This window comes from Cygnus atratus, chromosome 8 (assembly GCF_013377495.2).
Source record: "Cygnus atratus isolate AKBS03 ecotype Queensland, Australia chromosome 8, CAtr_DNAZoo_HiC_assembly, whole genome shotgun sequence".
NCBI classification, from domain to species: Eukaryota; Metazoa; Chordata; class Aves; order Anseriformes; family Anatidae; genus Cygnus; species Cygnus atratus.
The window spans coordinates 10,112,693-10,130,451 of NC_066369.1; the positions used below are offsets into that span (position 1 = coordinate 10,112,693).

Sequence of the window (17,759 nt, forward strand, 5' to 3'; positions counted from 1 at the left end):
GTTTCTAAACCCTATGAGATATGTTTCTGATATAAAGAACCTTCTTCCTAAGGAAAAGACTGGAGGAGTGGAGGGATCCTGCTGTGGGAGTATTTCTCATCCATTGTATCTTTCTTTTGAAACACCAGTTTTCAGAAAGGTTTGTTTAGAAGTTTGAGCTATCCCTTCCCAGCCTTTCAGCAGTTAATTGCCATCTTGCAGGTAATCTCTGAAGGTGAAAAACTGGTGCATGAGTTGAGAGTAAAAGTGAGCTGCTTCATGCAACCCTTTACAGCCATCAGTGGCAGAAGAAGCTGTGTTTCACAGGTCTTAGAAATATAAATTAAGATTTAAAAAAAAAAAGTTCTGATGTGGAGTCTGTGCTAGAGGAGAAATGACAGTATTCACATTTCTTCAACATCTGAGTAGAGGTAGTGATGTTTTCCTGTCTTAGAGGTGTGATCAGAGATGGACATATAGTAAGTATAAAATCTTTTAACTGACGGAAATAAAAGCTGGTATAATGTAAATTATTATTGCAATATGGTTCTACTTCAAAACACTTTACCATAGTGATATCACTTGGTTTTGTGCATTACTTTTTCTTTTCCATACTTAAAATTTATTTTAAAAGGGGGGAAAAGAAAAGTTAAAATGGTTTTTCCTCTGCAGTACAGAGTTGTACTCAGCTTCTACCATTTCTCAGCTTCCACCATTTGGACACTATTTAATTTGCATTTCCTAAGAGAATTGAATTAGGTTTTACTGGTAAATTGGGCCTATAACCTTGTAGGCAAGTTTTTATTAGTTTATCACACATCAGTATTAGCAAATTGTAAATCCCACTGAAATGAATTTGAAAAGGCCTTAAAGAGAGGCCCAGAACCAATGAAGTTTCTGGAGACAAATAAGGTTTTTTTTGTTGGTTTTCTTTATCCCACAAAAATGTTGTTAGTGGTAGCAGTCATATCTTTTTTATCATAGTCTGTTGTTCTAACTGCCTACATGTTTAGTTTTTAAGAAGTTAAACTCAGCTTGGCCAGGAGGTTTTCACTAAATTTCTGATGCTGCTCAATAAGGCTTGACATAATAAAGCACACATCTTAGGTGGACAGTGCAGCATTTAGTGACTATTCATGTGCAACAGGCAGATAAGCTTAGTCACTTCTTTTTGTTCATCAGTGTCTGTTCAGGTCCTACATATGTATGGAATGAACATCTTGCATCTAAAAGATAGTAGTAAGGAAGCAGGGCCTGCTGTCTTTTGGAGCTTTTGATTCCAGTCTAGGACACGTAAATGGAAAGACTTAGCTTGATTTCTGCAGGTCTTGGATCATGGCCTGAATGTCAAAATCCACTGTATGTACGTATTTGTTTCCCTTTGGCACTTAAATGTGAGAGCAGTGCTTTCAGAACGTGAACACTTTATCACTAAGCTTTTGAATGCAAAGTTCAATTTGTTGGTGTCCAGTTTATAATAATTTGTTTCTGTACCATTAAACTACAGTTACCTCATTCCTTTCCCTGGTGTGGCCATAGTTAGTGGCCATATTCCCTCCTAGCTGTCATTTTAGTAGTTTTTTCGTACCGTTGTTTCAAAGCCTTGTTTATAGAAATTAAGTACTGCAACCTGATCATGTTGTAATCCAGTATAGGTCTGACCAGGATGTATTGAATCAAATTATGCTCTTACGCAGTGGACAGTTACTGTAGCAATTTTGAAGACCGGGGTTTGATTCTTCAAGGGAAAAAGACTTTTCCTGACCCATGCGCATCAGATTTTCCCAGAGCTTGGAGGTCTGCGCATACTGCACCAAAATAAGGACAGTGGTCTTCAAAAACAGTTATTCTTCATACAGCAACTGCTTAATGTGCATGGTTGCTTATGTGTCATTGCTCTCATCTTAGATTGCATGAGGAGAAGCTTCCTAACGGCTCTTTGTGTCCCCCAACACGCAGCTGATATCACAGCACAATGCATGGTCCTTACCCCAAAGAGCAAGGATAGTTGAGGTGGGCAGGGAACCAAAGGTGAGGAGTTTTGTCTCTGCCAGGTGTCAGAGCCTTCAGCAGAGCAGTGCTCTCCTGGCTGCTCTCTGTGCACTGTTGACCAGACCACACCACCTCTCCAAGGTGTGTGGTCCCTGATCATGGAGGATCATGTTGCACTCGTTTAATTTACTGTAAGAGTTGTTTAATTGCTCTGAACAATCACACTAGTATGCTAATAGATGAAATAGCTTGCTTGGGAATATTTTGAAGGTGTAAGTTTTTTTGGCAAGGTGCAGATGTCATTTGGGAAGAGTTAGCATTGAGGTTTTAATGCACTTCGGCTCTTTTGGAATATAGGATACTAGGGCCTCTTTCACTTGCACTCGTCTTTCACATTTTTGGGCTGCTTTTGATTTTATTATATTCCACCTGCAGTTGGCCTCATTTAACCGACATGGTCTAGGTGGCTATTAAGAATTTTAAAAGAATGCCAAAATGCTGCAGCAGTTAGCTCAAGTCCTTTGGAATGTCCTACCAAAAAATCCCCCAAACCTGGGTCTGTCTCTTTTGAAATGTAACATTAATTAATTCCCACGTTCTGTCTGCTGCTCTTAGTCCCTCCAGATGTGCTACTAGGAATAGACTGGCTCCCTGGTTACAAGCCATCTGGGCTCTGTAAACTGATTTGCACTTATATTAAACAATAAGTGAACAGAACGCGGAAGAGTTATTAAAGCAAATGTACATTGCTTATAAATCTCAAAGTAAAATATTAAAACGTAGTAAATGGGAATGGAATGTGCAAATGAAGACCTGCCTGTTTTTAATGAGTTTAGCTGTGACCTTCTCGATTTCAACCAAAAGAAAAGAATTTTATTTTTCTCTTTAAAATGAAAAAAAAAAGAAAAAAACTATAAAACTGCTTACAGAAGTATCTGAGACAAAAACAAGGAAATATAATGTTCTAAACTTGACTGGTCCAAACCACTCAAGCTGCTGTGACAGCTCATAAAACTGAGAGTAGTTTTTAACTGGACTCTGTTTTACATTGCCAGAGTGAATTTTCCTTGCAGGAAGTAGCCAGAAGGTTTATTTAGTTTCCAGACTGCTGCTTTGATCTTTCCATTCTGTCACTTCTCAGGTTACATAGCCCTTTTTCACTGCAGTAAATCTGCAACAGTTAATGAGAATAAAATTTCCTCCTTCTCACTGATCGCATGCTGTTAAATGCCAAACCACAGCCAGCAGCATATTTGCAGAATTCAGCTGCACTGTACAAAAACAGCACAATCAGTTTAATCTTGTTGTTTTTGTAATTCATTTTATTGAGCTTTCCTTTTTCAAGTGACCTATTTTATCAAGGCAAGTGGTTGCAAGGCCAGACCTGGAAGAAAGATTTAAAACTGTAATAAAGTGAAGGGTATTTTGTATGCTACGTATAAGCATGCTCACAGGATTCAAAATTAAACATACTATGGGTAGTTCTTAAGTCCCATATATCAGTGGGATATTTCTGATCGTTATTATCTGAAATGAACATGTGCTGCAAACAAGTCTCTAGTATTAAAAAACAATTGAACGTATCAAATTAATTTCTTTTGCCAAATAGTTGAAATTGCGTTGATTATAAAATTTGACACAGAATCTGTCTTTATCAGCCTCAGTCATGCATGTATGATGACAACTACCCTTCTCTCCCTCTGGAAAACTAAAAAAATTCTTTTTAACCATGAGACTTACGGAAAAAAAAAGTATACAAGTTTAGAGAGTTTATTTGCCTTCTGGGTTTTGAGCTTTTTAAGTTTTGTTGTTTTTTCCAAGACTCCCTGCCCAACTTTTAGCCTAGAAACATTTTATTTTCCTTCCATTTAATTACAGTTGAAATTTTTGCATAATAATGTTACTCAAAGATGTAGATCTCCAAGAAAATATTCAACATCTGTATTTGTATCTGGCATGTTCCCTAGTGTATCTAATGGTAGAGCAAAGAAAAGTGGTAAGAGGCGCTTAGATTTACTTCCTTCTTGATTTACACTAAAACGATCACTGGTCTGGGATGGATTTTGACAAGACTTCACTAGGGCCCTGTGTTGATAAATAAACGGGTTGAAATCTGGATAATCCTCTATGGTGGCAAAAATATTTAATGTTTGTTTATCGGTAATAATGCTCCCATTGCGTTTGCTGTGTGTGCCCTAGTGAACGCTGCAAATCCCCTAGTAATGTTAACTTTCAGAAGAGACTTTGAAAGCTTTTATTGGCTGCAGCTGTAAACCAAGGCAGAGCAGAGTTTTTTGACTCTTCCCTCCTTCCCTGCAGCATCTGGATTGTCCTCCCTGTCGAGTTGCCTGGTTCTTGGTGCTGAGCCTGGAGGCAGCACGACTATCAGCCAGTAACCTGTTGGCACGGCTCTGGGTATTTGTGCACAAGGGGGAACTTTTTTCCCCGTTTGTACTGAAGCACAGAGCTGAGTGGCAGTGCTTGGACTTGAGGAGCTTGTATAAATATTTAAAGGAATAATTGTTCAGCTAGGAGTGCTTCAGTCCAAGGCACTGAAAACTTGCATTTCTGCTTCGACTGCTTATCTGGGAGTGCATTTTCATAGTGACCCTGATCTGTAACCTAGCACAAGAAGCAAGAAACACTTCCCGTCTGGAAACAGGAAGGCTGGTCAGAAGCCTGTGGAAGATGTGGATTAGATCCTGAGCTGATACAGTCAGTGACAAGTCACCTCTGCGGAGTTGCCTCCTCAGGATCTTATTCTGCTCTGGCTGTTGGCTGAAGCTGCTGTACAAAGCATAATACTGACATCACTGGAGCTCAGTAAAAGAGATGTTTGAAACAGCCCCAAGCCAAACTTATTACTAGGTTAAGGTGAAGGCAATGTGCTCTTCAATTTATGGTGCTGACACAAATACTTTAGTCTGCCCAAGAAGAGAGGGGGAGGAAAAGACATGTTCCTTGATTATTTTTTTTTTATTGCCTGTCTCTCAGGGTCTTTTTTTATGTTGTAGTTTTTAATTAATTTTTTAGAAATGGATGTATCTAATCAGTGGGTTTGGCCAGTTGTTGAGCCAAGAGCATAGGAGATGTTTCTGTCAGGCTTATAATGGAAAGTCAGAACTCTTGGTTTCCATTCCAGCTCTGACTGTGCACTTGACCTTTTAACAAATCCTGTGCAGAATGGCTGAGAAATTCCCCTACCGTGTGGTGGAGCTGTGAGTCTGGGTGAGGGAATGCTAGTGAAGTTATTCTGATGCCTTTCAAAGAAACAGGAGAGTTGCATGAAACAACTGAGTTGCTAGTTTGCCTGCTGGCTGTAATCTGGATTGGTTGCTTTCCTAGCAGTTGAAAGTCTTTTTTTGTCTTTTTGAGGGGTGTTGTAGATGAAGGCTTCTGATTCTTTTCTATTGGTCTAATTTGAGTCTTCTAATTACTGTAATTGATCATTTGGTGTCTTCAGCGTTTGGTTTTGTTTTCTGTCAATACTGCATCTGGGAAACTGAGGTCATGGAGAAAAAGAGCAACTTGCCTGGGATCACCCAGCAGGTAACTGACAGAGCAAGAAACTGAGCCTGAGTCCCGGGCTGCTTTCACAGAGCTGAGATGGCAAGCTCCATGGCTTTCAAGCAAGGTTCTGACCGAATTTGGCTGAGCAAGGTCATTTGTTTTCAACTCAGTGCTTTCTTACCCTTCAGTTGGGAAATATGTTTTTTAAATGCTGCCTTCCCACCAGTGAGTTTTGGCATGCTTGTTGCTTGATGCGTAGCTGGAGCCTGACACAGAAGATGCAGTGCTCACATATCCACAATTGTCAGATCTGCATTTGTTTATGATTAAATGGCAGAAACAGCGGTATTGTGCTGAGATACAACTGGGCACCCAGTCCAGAAACAACTGGAAACTTTAAGTCATTAAGTGCACTGAAGAAAGCTGGATCACATGGAAGGGGAGACATGATCATATCCATAAAAGCTGTATCATCATGCACAAGGGAGCTAAAATAACATCGCCTGGGTTCGTTCTGACATTTCTTATCTTTTGAGCAAATACAGTATTACTCTTAAAAGTAGATTAATATTAAATGCTAACGTAGAGGCAGGCTTGGTGTTTGATGCAGTGTGCAAAGGCAGAGTCCCTGCCCCAAAGCTCCCCTCCCACTTGAGCCTGAGGGATAGAAAGTATGGGGAAAAAAGCTTCCCAGATAGGGGAGAAAGTGGGGCTGTAAGAGACAGAATTTAAGAGGCTTGTGGTTTATAGTTTAACGTCATTACCAGTAGTGGGAGAATCTACGGTTACAGAACATTTATATAAAGAAACGTGTTGGGTTTTTTAAGGCTTCTCAGTTGTATGCTGTTTCTCTATAACCAATGGTTTGCCTTCTTACTCTGAAGGACAGGAAAAATTATGGCTAGCAATGCAAAACTGAAGTAGCAGCTGGCACAGAGAAGTAAACTGGATCATCTTCTCAATTGCTAGACTCTAAGCAAAGGCAAAAGCTTTATGCCATTTTCTGATGACTTCCACTGTTTCGTGATGTTTATTATGAAAATAATTTATGAAGAGTTAGTTGGTGGCAGGTATCAGTAGAAAAGCCAGAGAGCCCTTGGTTTCCCAGACTTTGAGCCTTTGTTAAAGTTGGGTTAGCTGTACCTGCAGAGGATTAGCTTCCACCACCTTAAATATTTCTTACCTGAAATAACTTAAGAAACTAGAGGTTTCTGTTTTATTGTAGAATTCAAAAATGTTTCCTACCTCCTTTGGCTGGGTGCACGCCACCCTGAATCCTAACCGTGCGATGGGACAAGGCCTGGATGTCCTCCTGCCTTTCCCTGACCCGGTCTGTGCACATAGGAAAGCTGTGGAGAGAGGGAGCTGCAGTGTTTGCAACGGGTCTCCTGATCTGCCTGGGAGGACTGCAGCCTCTGCTGCATCCCGTACGTGATTATGCTGCCCTGCACCACAAATGTCGCAGGCGTACAGTCTGGCACCTTTCATCAACTCTCGAGGGGGAAAAAAGCCTCAGAGGAAAGAAAAACCTACGGACTTTGCTCTTGTTGGCGAGCGTTACAGTCTATAACCTGCATCTCAGTTGTGCCGGTTATAATGCTGTGCTTGTCTGGAGACTAGAGACTGATGTGCCATTCCTGTGGCTTTGGGACCTCCTGAGGGGGAAAATACAGCCTGGAGCGTTCCTGTCTGTTATGTATAGGAACTTGATACAGCATTATAGCTGATGGGTTTACGGCATGAGCGTTTATATGGGAATACAGGATGGTAACTGTGCCATAAGTTACCAACAGTGCTGTCGCACGCTAGTAGGCTCACAAAGGGAAACGTGAGGACTTCAGGGACGCGCTGCACCTTTCTCTTACTCAGCAGGGGTTTTGTGAAGCCAGAAGTGTGATCAGTGGGAGCAAGAAAAGGTGTCGTGTGTAAACACGGGCTGCGTATTTAGGCCTGCAAATAAACCCCCCTCAGCTCTTCATTTGAACACATGGAGAATGGTGTGATTCCTTCCTGAGGAGTTGGTAGGGCGGCTGAGAGCTGCGTAAGTTGTTTGCTTGGTCTTATCAAGGTCAGAGTACCCAGTGAATTATAAACTTACATATTTTACAGTAAAATATGCTTTTATTGTAAAATAAAATTATAAAACTTGTATCCCTATTGAGTGGTGGATAGCCTGTCAGACGTGAGCCTTGCTGATGCAGAGTAAGGAGAGAGGTCTGCTTCAGAGCAGGTTTAGGATGAGAAAAGATGCAGCTGAAAATGTAGCTCTGGGGGAAGCTGTATGTGCTTCAAGTAAGGTTTGTCTTGGATTTCATTTTCAGTGGCTGGTGATTTCAGGGTGCTTTAATTTTGGGCTTCTAACCATGAAACTGAAAAGGATGAGATGTAGGACCTAAAGTATAAGTTCCTAGACTGTTATTGCACCCTTGAACATCAAGGCTCTGTTTCTGAGCCAACTTTACCTGCTCAGGCAGCTACCACCTTTTCTTTATGGTATGATTTTTTTGCTGTACTGCTCCATGCCTCCTTCTCAAGCAGTTTTTCTTTCTGGGATTGCTCCAAGATCTGTGCATCCTACCTGTGGGTTTCCAGTTGGACTTCAAGGGCTTGGCTTCAAGCAAGAATTTCCTGAGTGACCCGGGATTTGCCTTTCTGAGGCTGTGCTTCTGCCAGAGGAATTAGTCCCCATTTCAGAGCAGCTTGTCAACGCTAGCACTGCTAACAGTGTGAATGCTAGCGTGGACAGGCTCAGGTGTCTATCGCATCACGAAAACTCACAGAAAGCAGCTTTGCTCTGTGGTCAGCCTGCACCCAGGTGCTGTCACAGTGCAGACCAGCCTCAGGAGCCCCCCTGCCTGCACCATGAGCTCATGAGCAGCACAGAAACCTGAGTGGGGACCCCAGCAGAGGGCTGCTGGCAGAGCGTGCCCCGTCTGAGGCAGCCAAGTCTTCCAGACGTGCCACAAAGCCTGTCTGAGGCTCTGCGTTCAGGAGGGAGTTAAGGAAAGTATTTTGTGGACACAGTGGGATGCTGGCTGCCATTTCCTGTGATCGGTTGGACTTTGTTTTAAATGATGTCAGGGCACCTAGGATCTGAGATGGGCACATTAATTTGGATGTTATGAATCCGAGTGAAGTATCAATAAGCAGAGCTGTTAAGAAATCTCTCCGTACTCATGCCCATCAGGAACGCTTTCCTCTTCAGCATGTGTTCTTCAGCTCCCCAGCAGTACAAGCAAATTGGAAAGTTCAGCTGTCATTTGGGGAAGGTCATAGATCACACTAGCAGCCCGAGTAATCCAAGAGGTTTTAAGTATCATAGCATTTAGTTTAAAGTGAAATTTGCTCTGACAGGGGCTGGCAGACCAATAGGAAAAAGAAATATTTGTGCTTGGAGAAGTGCATGTGTAGAGACCGCGAGTATAACTGATGGCTGGAAGTGATTTCAGTCTAAAAAAAACAAATCATTAAGAGAGTGCATAGGGGTAAAATACACAGTTCATATTTTAAAGGGTTTCAAAATGAACCAGCAACTGAGGTTAGCATTACATAGTAATTAGCTGTGCTGTTCACTGTTTAACTCCATGAGCTCCAGGCGTGGTGGTAAACGTGCACAAGAAAGCAGTTGTGCTTTGACTGCGTGGTTAGCAAGCTCCGATCTGTGTGCACGTGTGTGATTTTGTGAGACAAAGCTGCCTTAAATAACTTGCAGGGTAGGGCAGCTGTGCAGTTCGTTTATCTGAGAGGTTATTGTGATACTACATGATCTGTACCCATTCTACAACAAGGATTGCATGCGTTTCTGTTAGGTGTCCAGCTGAACCAGGCTGCCTAAAGGTAGGAAAATAACAATTTGGGGATGTGTACAGTTGCCTTGATGGCCTAACTGTGCCCCTCACTTTCTGGGAGGACAGGCTGATGCTCTGTTGAGCACAGTTTCCGTGTAGATGCTGTATAAATAAAACTGACAACATGCTTTACCTAGGAGCAAATTTTGAAGTTGATTGCTGGTATAAATCTAAGAGCACATGGCACAAATCACCATCTTAGGCCAATCATTAGCCCAGGAGTGTTTATAGCTGAAATCTACCATCTTTCCTGGCTGTGCCCTTTTTGCTGTTCTTGGCGGGAGTGGCAAGGATTCAGCAGGACTCAGTTTTTAAACCAGTCTGCACCTCTGTAGGTTATGCTTGCAGAGTCATTGCACTTCGCTTGCCAGCCTCATGAGTAAGCCAGACTTCAGTCTGCAGATGCGTTTGCTGTTTTGTTGCCCTACCCCTGTTACCTCTTGAGGTTCAATAGCCTTTCCTTCCACCGAGAGGACAAGCTTTGTGCTGTTTGCCAGCCCAAACAATCAAACAAGCAAATCTGGGTAAGTTTCAAGATCACTAACACACAAAAATGAAGCCAACTTTTTTTTTGAAACAGGGGCAAGCCTTCATTTACTGATGAGAAATATTTAGATAGGGAAGAGCGGTGATTCGATCAAGGTGTTTTAATGTGATTTTCTATTCCTTTTTTTTCTTTTTAAACTGTCCAAAGCAGTTATCAGCTGATCCATCTCCTCCAGTTTTCTTCAGGACACTAACATATGTCTAAACCGTTTGGAAACAACTGATACTCCTCAAAGTTTAAACTCTAGGGATCTTTACCTAATTACTTACACATTTATAAAAAAATATATATATAAAAATGATTTGCTGAGAATGTAATTGAAACCATATTTTCCCTGCTCACTTTATCAATTTAAATATATTTAAAAGTGTTTGAATAAGTATTTCTGAACTGGAAATAGCTGGGAGAGCTCTGCCTGCAGCGATAGAGACCCATTGCCACCTCGTGGCTCAGCATCGTTATTACACCTCGCCCAAAGAAAAAAAGGGTTTCAGTTTGGTAGCAGAGTGAGCAAGAGCTAGGAGAGGCCAAAAGGAGTTCTTGAAGCTCTGCAGTTCAGGAAGCTGTGTCTGACAGAGGTCCGTCTGCATGCTGCAGAGCAGTGGTAGAAGCAGGGACCATCCTCTGACCGAAGTGCGTGCAGGCAGAGGTAGAGCTGGAGTGCAGGGTTTGGTGTTTCTTGAGACAAGAGTTAGATGCGGAGAAAGTAACAGGACTTCTCATAACGCCATTTCTTAGGAGTCTTTGCAAGCTTCAAGCCCGCTAAGAAAAAGCTGTTGTTTGCCAGGAACAAACAAGGGACCTGGAGAATTTGCCTCAGATGTTACCAGCTCATTTCATAATGGGCTTGGAAAAGAGTAATAGGACTTTGGAGTAGGTATGGGAAGGAATTGGTGGCCAGAGGCAGGTGTGGAGCCAGAGGTGTGCTCACATAGCTTTGCATCACTACAGGGGGCAGTACTCCTGCTCTGCTTCCTTTGCCGTGCTGAAGGGACTGATCAGACTTCAGGGTCAGACTGATGGCTCCGTGTACAAGTTGTGAGACAGAGGCATTGCCAACCCAAATACGGACAGGCAGACGTGGAAATAGCACTTTCAGGGCACTGCATTCCTCCAGAAACATTCAGGTGGATGTTCAAGTTCAGGCTTGTGGGTTGTGTTCCCTCCCTCTCAGGGGACAAACCTCAGCCTCAGACCTTCCACCTTCATGTGATTATCAGAATATCCCACACGTGAACCAGTTTCCTGAGAAACCAGGCACAGAGTCCTTTCCTAGGCCCTTGTGGCAGCACAAACCGAGGAAAATATCTTTGTGAGGACAAAGTGCTGGACATGGTCCCCCAGTGCTTCAGCTGAGCCCTTTCAATCCAACCGATTCAGTAGTGCCAGCTTTTTGGTGAGCCAGGGCCTGGGGCCCACCCATTGTACGTCTTCTGGATGGGTCATTCTTTCCCAGGCCTTGACTGTTGCATAACCCATGTTCCATATGTCTAATTGGCAGTAATGAGGTTCAGCTTTTCCCCACTCCAAAAGCACTTTGGTTCTTTGTGTTTTGACAGTCTTCAGAAGGGAAGTTCAACTCCTTTCAATGCATCTTCAGGCAGACAATAAATCAGAATCCTTTTCTATTTGTCCTGCTGATGTGGAAGTTAAAAAGTGACATAGCTAAGAATAGGCAGTCATCCAGCATCTTAGGCAATGCTCATTTTTCCTCTACCTCCTGCATGAGAGTTATTGTTGAGCGTGAAATATGTGCCACTTTTCCCTGCACAGTTCTTGTGCTGTGGGACTTTTTAGGTGTAAAAGATGCTCTTCTGTATGAAAAATGACATATTGTGTCTCATCAGAACATAGCCATTTACTATATGATGAATTCTTTCTGCCATTTACTTTTCGGTCTTGCAGCCCATCAGAAACATTGTCCTTTGCTGAACTATGTCGCTATGCCAGATATTCTCACTTTCTCATTTCTAGCTGGTGTTTGCCCAGGGGCTTCAGAAATTGGCTGTCTCTTTGGAAGAAAAATAGATTTGGATGTGCTGTGCAGGCACGGGGTTACCAGTGGGCTTTGCAAGAGGCATACTCAAAGCCTTCCCACAAATACATGTAACCTTCAATATACAGACAGAGAAACTGAGTCACGGAAGCAAAGTGCTTTGCCAGTAAATCCATAGACGGATAGGAGAGAAGAGTTGTGTGTCTTCTGGGATTTTCATTTGAGCTGAAAGTCAAAAGCAGTTCACAAGAAGCTGGTTAATCCCACAATGCCAGCTCGCCATTTCTCTGCTTTCAGAAAATAAAAATAATAAAAAGCTTAAAGCGTCAGTGCAATGACTTGCTAGGCCTGCCTTTCCTGGACAGGAGTAGTGTTGATTTTTCTGCAGCATATCCTTTTTTTGCCAGGGGAAGAGAAGATGGAGCAGTGCTGGCTAGAATGGGGAAGATGGCTTGCTAAACTGCCTTCTAGAACCTACCTCCATCGCGTGCAGAGTTGGAGCAACCAGCACTAGTACACCTTCTCTACCATACAAAAACCTGTAATTTCTTTCCCTTTTTATAGCATCGGAGTTGATGGATTTGGTCAGACACCAGGGGTTCCTGGCCGCCCAGCAACTGCGTATGGATACCGCCCAGATGAACCGTACTACTACAGCTACGGGGCACGATAAAACGGCCCCCGCGCGCTCCAGGACGCTGCTCCCTGCCCTGGCCGGCGGTAGATCTGTCGGCGGTAATGCATGACTGTACCACGACGGGTCCATCCCTATGTATCCTTTGGCGTGTGTAGCTCCGGATAAACCTAGCCTTTCTGGGTCCAGTGTCGTAGTGACTGTTTTACTCCTCAGTTGCTCTTTATCATTTTTGTACAGTATTTGCTCTGTGACTTGAAAGCAAGCATTGAAAGCTACTGGACTGGAAAGCGTCACGTTATGTATATTAAGCTACTAATTTAATTTCTATTAAATATAAAAACCTGTGTGGTCAGTGTTGAATGTGGTGAATGCGTTTCTAACCCATGTTTCATTTGTTTTACAAGGCATTTAAGAAGAATGCTTCATGTGAAGCGTTTTTAATGTGGACCATTTCCCTCTAACACTTCAGTAACAGGAACACTGTTAAGCCCCAGCATCTCCTGGCACTGTCTTCACAAGTAGTTACTGAAGTCCAGTCTTGGGCCTGACACCTTTTAATAATGGAAAGATGGCACAGATTCACCCCCCTTAGGCTTCAAGCATTTACAGCCTAGCTGAAAACACTTAAAATTAGAAACTGTAACACAAAAATACCTTCACCATGAGTGTTCCTGTAGGCTGAGAGAAGACAGCCACCAACATACTGAGGACTAGAGAGAGGAATAAAACCACTGTGGCTTGGTACAGAATCAAGGTGCAAAGTCTTTCCCCCAACTTTCCCATCCTAAAATATGAATGTAGCCATCCTGTCCTGGTTGTTCACAGGGGTTTAAGTGGGATCTAAACCCAGGTGATGGACTGAGCAGCAGAGACATTTTGAGACATCTTCACATTGGCTTAATGCAATCACAGCATTGCAAGTGTAAGTCCATGTTTGAAACGTGCTACGTGAAAGCAGAATTGAGGCTAAGGTCTTCCACCCCTACCCATAACAACTCTCAAAAGCATATGGACAGGGCCCTCTCTGGCCACTACTATCAAGGCAGCAGTTCAAATAGTTTACTTTGAAAGTGAAAAGCTACCTCTAACTTGTGATTATTTTTAAATTGATGTGCAGAATTGTTCCTCTCTTCTCTCTCATGGCTGGCTTAAATTGAAAATATACTTGGATGATGGGCTTATGCTACTAAAACAATAGCCAGTGATTCCTTACGAGTGGTGGCGATGCAAGGAAGGCATTGGGGGTGTTTAGGAAGTTTGTATTTGCCTTATACCTTTAAAGTATCTGAAATCAAGATGTTTTTTAAACCTTGCTTTATCTTTTAAAGGTGCGCAGGTACATTTATATGCACTGTTGCTTGCTAGGTCTTATACTGCGTGACTGGAAATGATTCTAAAATTAGCCATGGTATTTCTTACTAGTTTTCAGTGTCCTCCCTGTGCTGGCTTCACATTAATGGCTTCACTTACTGGAGGTAGGTGGAAGAACAGCCTTGCCAAGATTAACATTTTTTAATAATTTTTCTATACTTTTTTTTAACTAATTCATGTGCAATTGCTTAGAAAATTTAAGTCCTTACTAGAAATGCTGCAGAAAACATGAATTAAACTGGTGGGTTTCCAGTGTCATACCCGTCAAGATTTTTTCCGTTGGTCCGAACCCACATGTTATCTGCCCAGCAGTTGTGCCGCATTTAGTGAGAACCTTTCAGATATTTTATAGCTATAGCTGTGAGAGGAATCACCCAAACTGTGTATTCAAATGCAAGCATTTTTTTTCTTTTCCAGAAAATTAGCATGAAGTTATTTAAAGAAATTGCCCTTTTTCATGGAATGTGTTTTGGGGAGGAGAACAAAAAAAGTGGGTCCTTAGAGCATAGTCAAACTATCAATGAAACTGAAGGAGCCTTTAATTGGAAGCTTCAGGTTAACAAGGAACTACAGTTGAGCTTCAGCAAATGGGTGGATATCTGTAATTGTAATACAGCTGTGACCATGCTGAGAATAAATGGCAGTGGAAAAATCTCTGGCTGCATTTTTAGTATTCAGTGCTAGGAGTTTATGAGAAAAGAATAAAAGATCAAGTATTTGTAGCTTTGCCTGGCAGCAGCTAAGAGAAGAACATCATTTATCTGCAAGCAGAGCTTGGTAAAAATTACTCAGCACTTAGTAGCCTGAGGACAGAGCCTGCTAGCCAAGATGAAAACCAGCTGTGCCACTATACTCTCTAAGGCAGGAGAGAGGCTGATTTTCTCTTTAATTACAGTTCCTGAGCCAGAAAGGGGGAAAAAAAGATATGAGCACATACACTTTTCAATCTATATCACATTTCCTGTGGGTGTCAGAGGGAGACTGGAGGGTCTGACCTGTAGGGTAACTTTTTAATTATCTGTATTTATGGATTCAGTCCCTGAGTACTGTATCCTGCATAAAATGGGACACGGAGGGATCTGTTTTCTTTTAGCAACTTCTACTTTTGCACTTTCCTCCTTTTCCTCCTTTCCCCAATTTTACATTGCTCCTCTTTTCTTCCTCCTACAGCAGCAATCCCTAACCATCACAGGAGTATCCTTCCCTGTCTGCTGTTAATTAATTAATGAGTTTGGTTATGCAGGAGCCTTAGATATAATTAGGCTGTAAAGTTAATAGTACAGTGAAATAAGCATAGGCTGAGAAGTTCATATATTTGTTAGCTATTACTCAAGCTTTCTACAGTTGTACGTTACACTTTGTGAGTTTTTTTACTTAACGCAGCATCCTAAGATCTTGTTTTAAATTATTGTTTATGCCACACTAGCACCTAGAAGGTTACTAGAACAACATAAGGTGGGGAAAGGCAGAAGTGAGCAAATATCCTTGGCCTAGACAGCTTAGGAAGGACCTGATTCAAAGTCTTCTAAACACTGGTGTGTGCATAGAGTTGCCTGCTAACAGTTTAGCATGTATTTCATTCTGAAATAAGACTGCCATGATTCTGTTGAATTTAATCCATTTTGGATTAAACTAAACAGGAACGAGATGTATCTTCTGGAATAAGCCAGACAAGCTCTGTTTAGATACAACAGATTTCAAGCCCCTCTGGCAGGTTTCTTTAATGGAATTCCTGTAATGCACTGCTGGTAAAACTAAGCTCTTCACTCTTCATGGGAAAAAGCAGCATGCTCAGAATAGCCCCAACCTTTGTTTCTTTCATGACTGTCCTCAAAAAAAAATTAAAATAACAATGAAGCTGACTTACTAGTGCAGCTTCTTTTGCAGCTGACAGCCCTTAAAGTTGGTGTGACCTGCTCATTTTTTTTTTTTTTTTTTTGAGATTCAGGAGAGAGCACTGAGGCAACCAGAGGCACTGGAGCTGCCTGCCTGCACAGGCTGGGGAGGACAGCGCTGCTTTGCACATAGCTCACAGCTAGAAGCTGACATTTTCACCCAGTCAGTCTAGAAATGTGCTTGAATGAGAACACAGACTTTTCTCGAGTTGGTATGTATCCTGTTGCTTTGGGCTGTTTTTTGTTTTTTGGGGTCTCCATCCCCCAGAAAGAAAACCCTGCTTCTGTCTATTAAGCAGTTGAGTACTTTAGAAATACTCTTAGTAGCAGAAGGGTGCTGTAACATAGCTGCAACTAATGTGACTATGCAGCAGGAGGACATCCTTGGAAAAGGTATCAGCTGTGGTTCAGGCAGGTGCAAGGAATGCCACCCACCCCAGCCCCGTTTCTTCCCTCTGCCTTTTCCAAAGGCTTTGTGGCCTGGAAGAGGAAGAGCTGTGGAGTATTTCTGCAGTGCAGATAGCAACTGAAGCAGAGTCTGCTGGGCAACGCTCCCTGACTGTTCTTTAACATCTTAGTTGCTCTCTTCCATAGATGTGTTTTCCTTTGTCCTTTTTTCCTTTCCTTTGTCCTTTTCTACAGTAAGTAGCTCTCTGTCTCTCCACTGTGCTGATCTTTTCTCACCAAAATTAGTTAAGTAACTAGTTACAAACCTGATCAGGTACTTTCTGACAGCTCTGTGATCCTTCTAGTTTCTTGTCTGCTCTTGAGAGTCCTGAATTACTCTGGAGGAGCCTACGCGGGCTGCTCTTATGAAAGGCAAATTGCAAATTTTGAAGGGCAGAAACCCAGCTCTGGTGTTTGCCTAGTACCTAGCGCTGTAGGACCCTGGTGAGGGTGAGCTCCTCCACAGCACTTCAGTTTGAATGAAACAATGGAGCCATATGGGAACAGCAGATAAAGGGAAGAAATGCTTCTCCAGAGGATCACAGGCAGTCGAGCAAAGTAAATATGCTATAAATGATAGAGCAGTCAGCATGCTTTTTCCTGAGAGCCTCCTGAGTCACCTCACTGCCTGAAGCCTGCAGCCAGAGCTGTGAGTGGAAGTCATTGCTTATTAAGTATATTTTGTCTTTACCTGCAGTTGCTCAGGTCTTCTACCTTTCCCCCATCACATGTGCATGCACAGGGGATATCTAAATCTGTGCATAGGTCCTTGTGTGGCTTCTCTGAGGTGAGGAGTGTCCAACCCTTTTGCACTTGAGGCCAGGGTCTTTTAGCGTAAGTATTTGGGACAAAGACTTCTGATCTGTCCAAATAGGGAGGCTGCATTTCTGAGCTTCATTTTAATTTCTGTTCCTGTCTGCTTTATTGTCACCCCATGGTGTGTCACGTACTGTGCCTCACATACTACTACACAGGGTAAGGACCTGTTGTACTCTCCTGCACCCCTCTCCTTCCTCCGTCTGCTTTATTTAAAAAGACCCAGTTCTTCTAGCTACCCCTAAAGCCATCTGCCCTAGAGGGGACACTGAGCACTCTGCCCCACTGCTAGACCTCCCCATGCACCGCATTGCAAGGCCGCTTTCCTCTCTGCTTACCGAACAGCTCAACCAGAGTCTGGGTGTAGATCTGAGGGGGTCCCTTTTTCTGTCCAGATGTCAAAGGGGCCCTGGCATTAATGAGTTACCGGCCAGCAGACCAGTATCTCTAGGAGTACTGTCCATGTTCTGGGCAGTTTCTGGCTCTGCCAGAAAGGGCATGGGGGGAGCTCATTGCTAAAGAATAGGCTCTACAAAGTTCATGGCAGCTTTGACAGCACAAAATCTAATGCATGCTAAATTGGTGGAGTTCAGTTATAAAGAAAGCCAAGGAGTTAGCACAGCTTAGACCACCTTTGTTAAGCACCCTGCAATAGCCATTAAATCTTTGTCTAGACAGGGCCACAGGTATGGGGTGTGCTGCTGGGCCCTGCTCGCTCGAA

The 17,759-nt window shown here is 42.7% G+C and overlaps 1 protein-coding gene across 2 annotated transcripts in view; it reads left to right on the forward strand.

Moving 5' to 3' along the window:
* KIFAP3 (kinesin associated protein 3) overlaps positions 1-12,865 on the forward strand; it is a 67,301-nt gene extending 54,436 nt beyond the window's left edge. Inside the window, exon 20 of one of the 2 annotated variants that reach the window (XM_035538256.2) lies at positions 12,437-12,865. In XM_035538256.2, coding sequence (XP_035394149.1) covers positions 12,437-12,545 — 109 coding nt within the window. In that variant the 3' untranslated portion in view covers positions 12,546-12,865. Of the gene's footprint in view, positions 1-12,279 lie in introns of both variants that reach the window. The other variant, XM_035538257.2, reaches the window with a different exon arrangement.
* Positions 12,866-17,759: the final 4,894 nt, after the last annotated feature.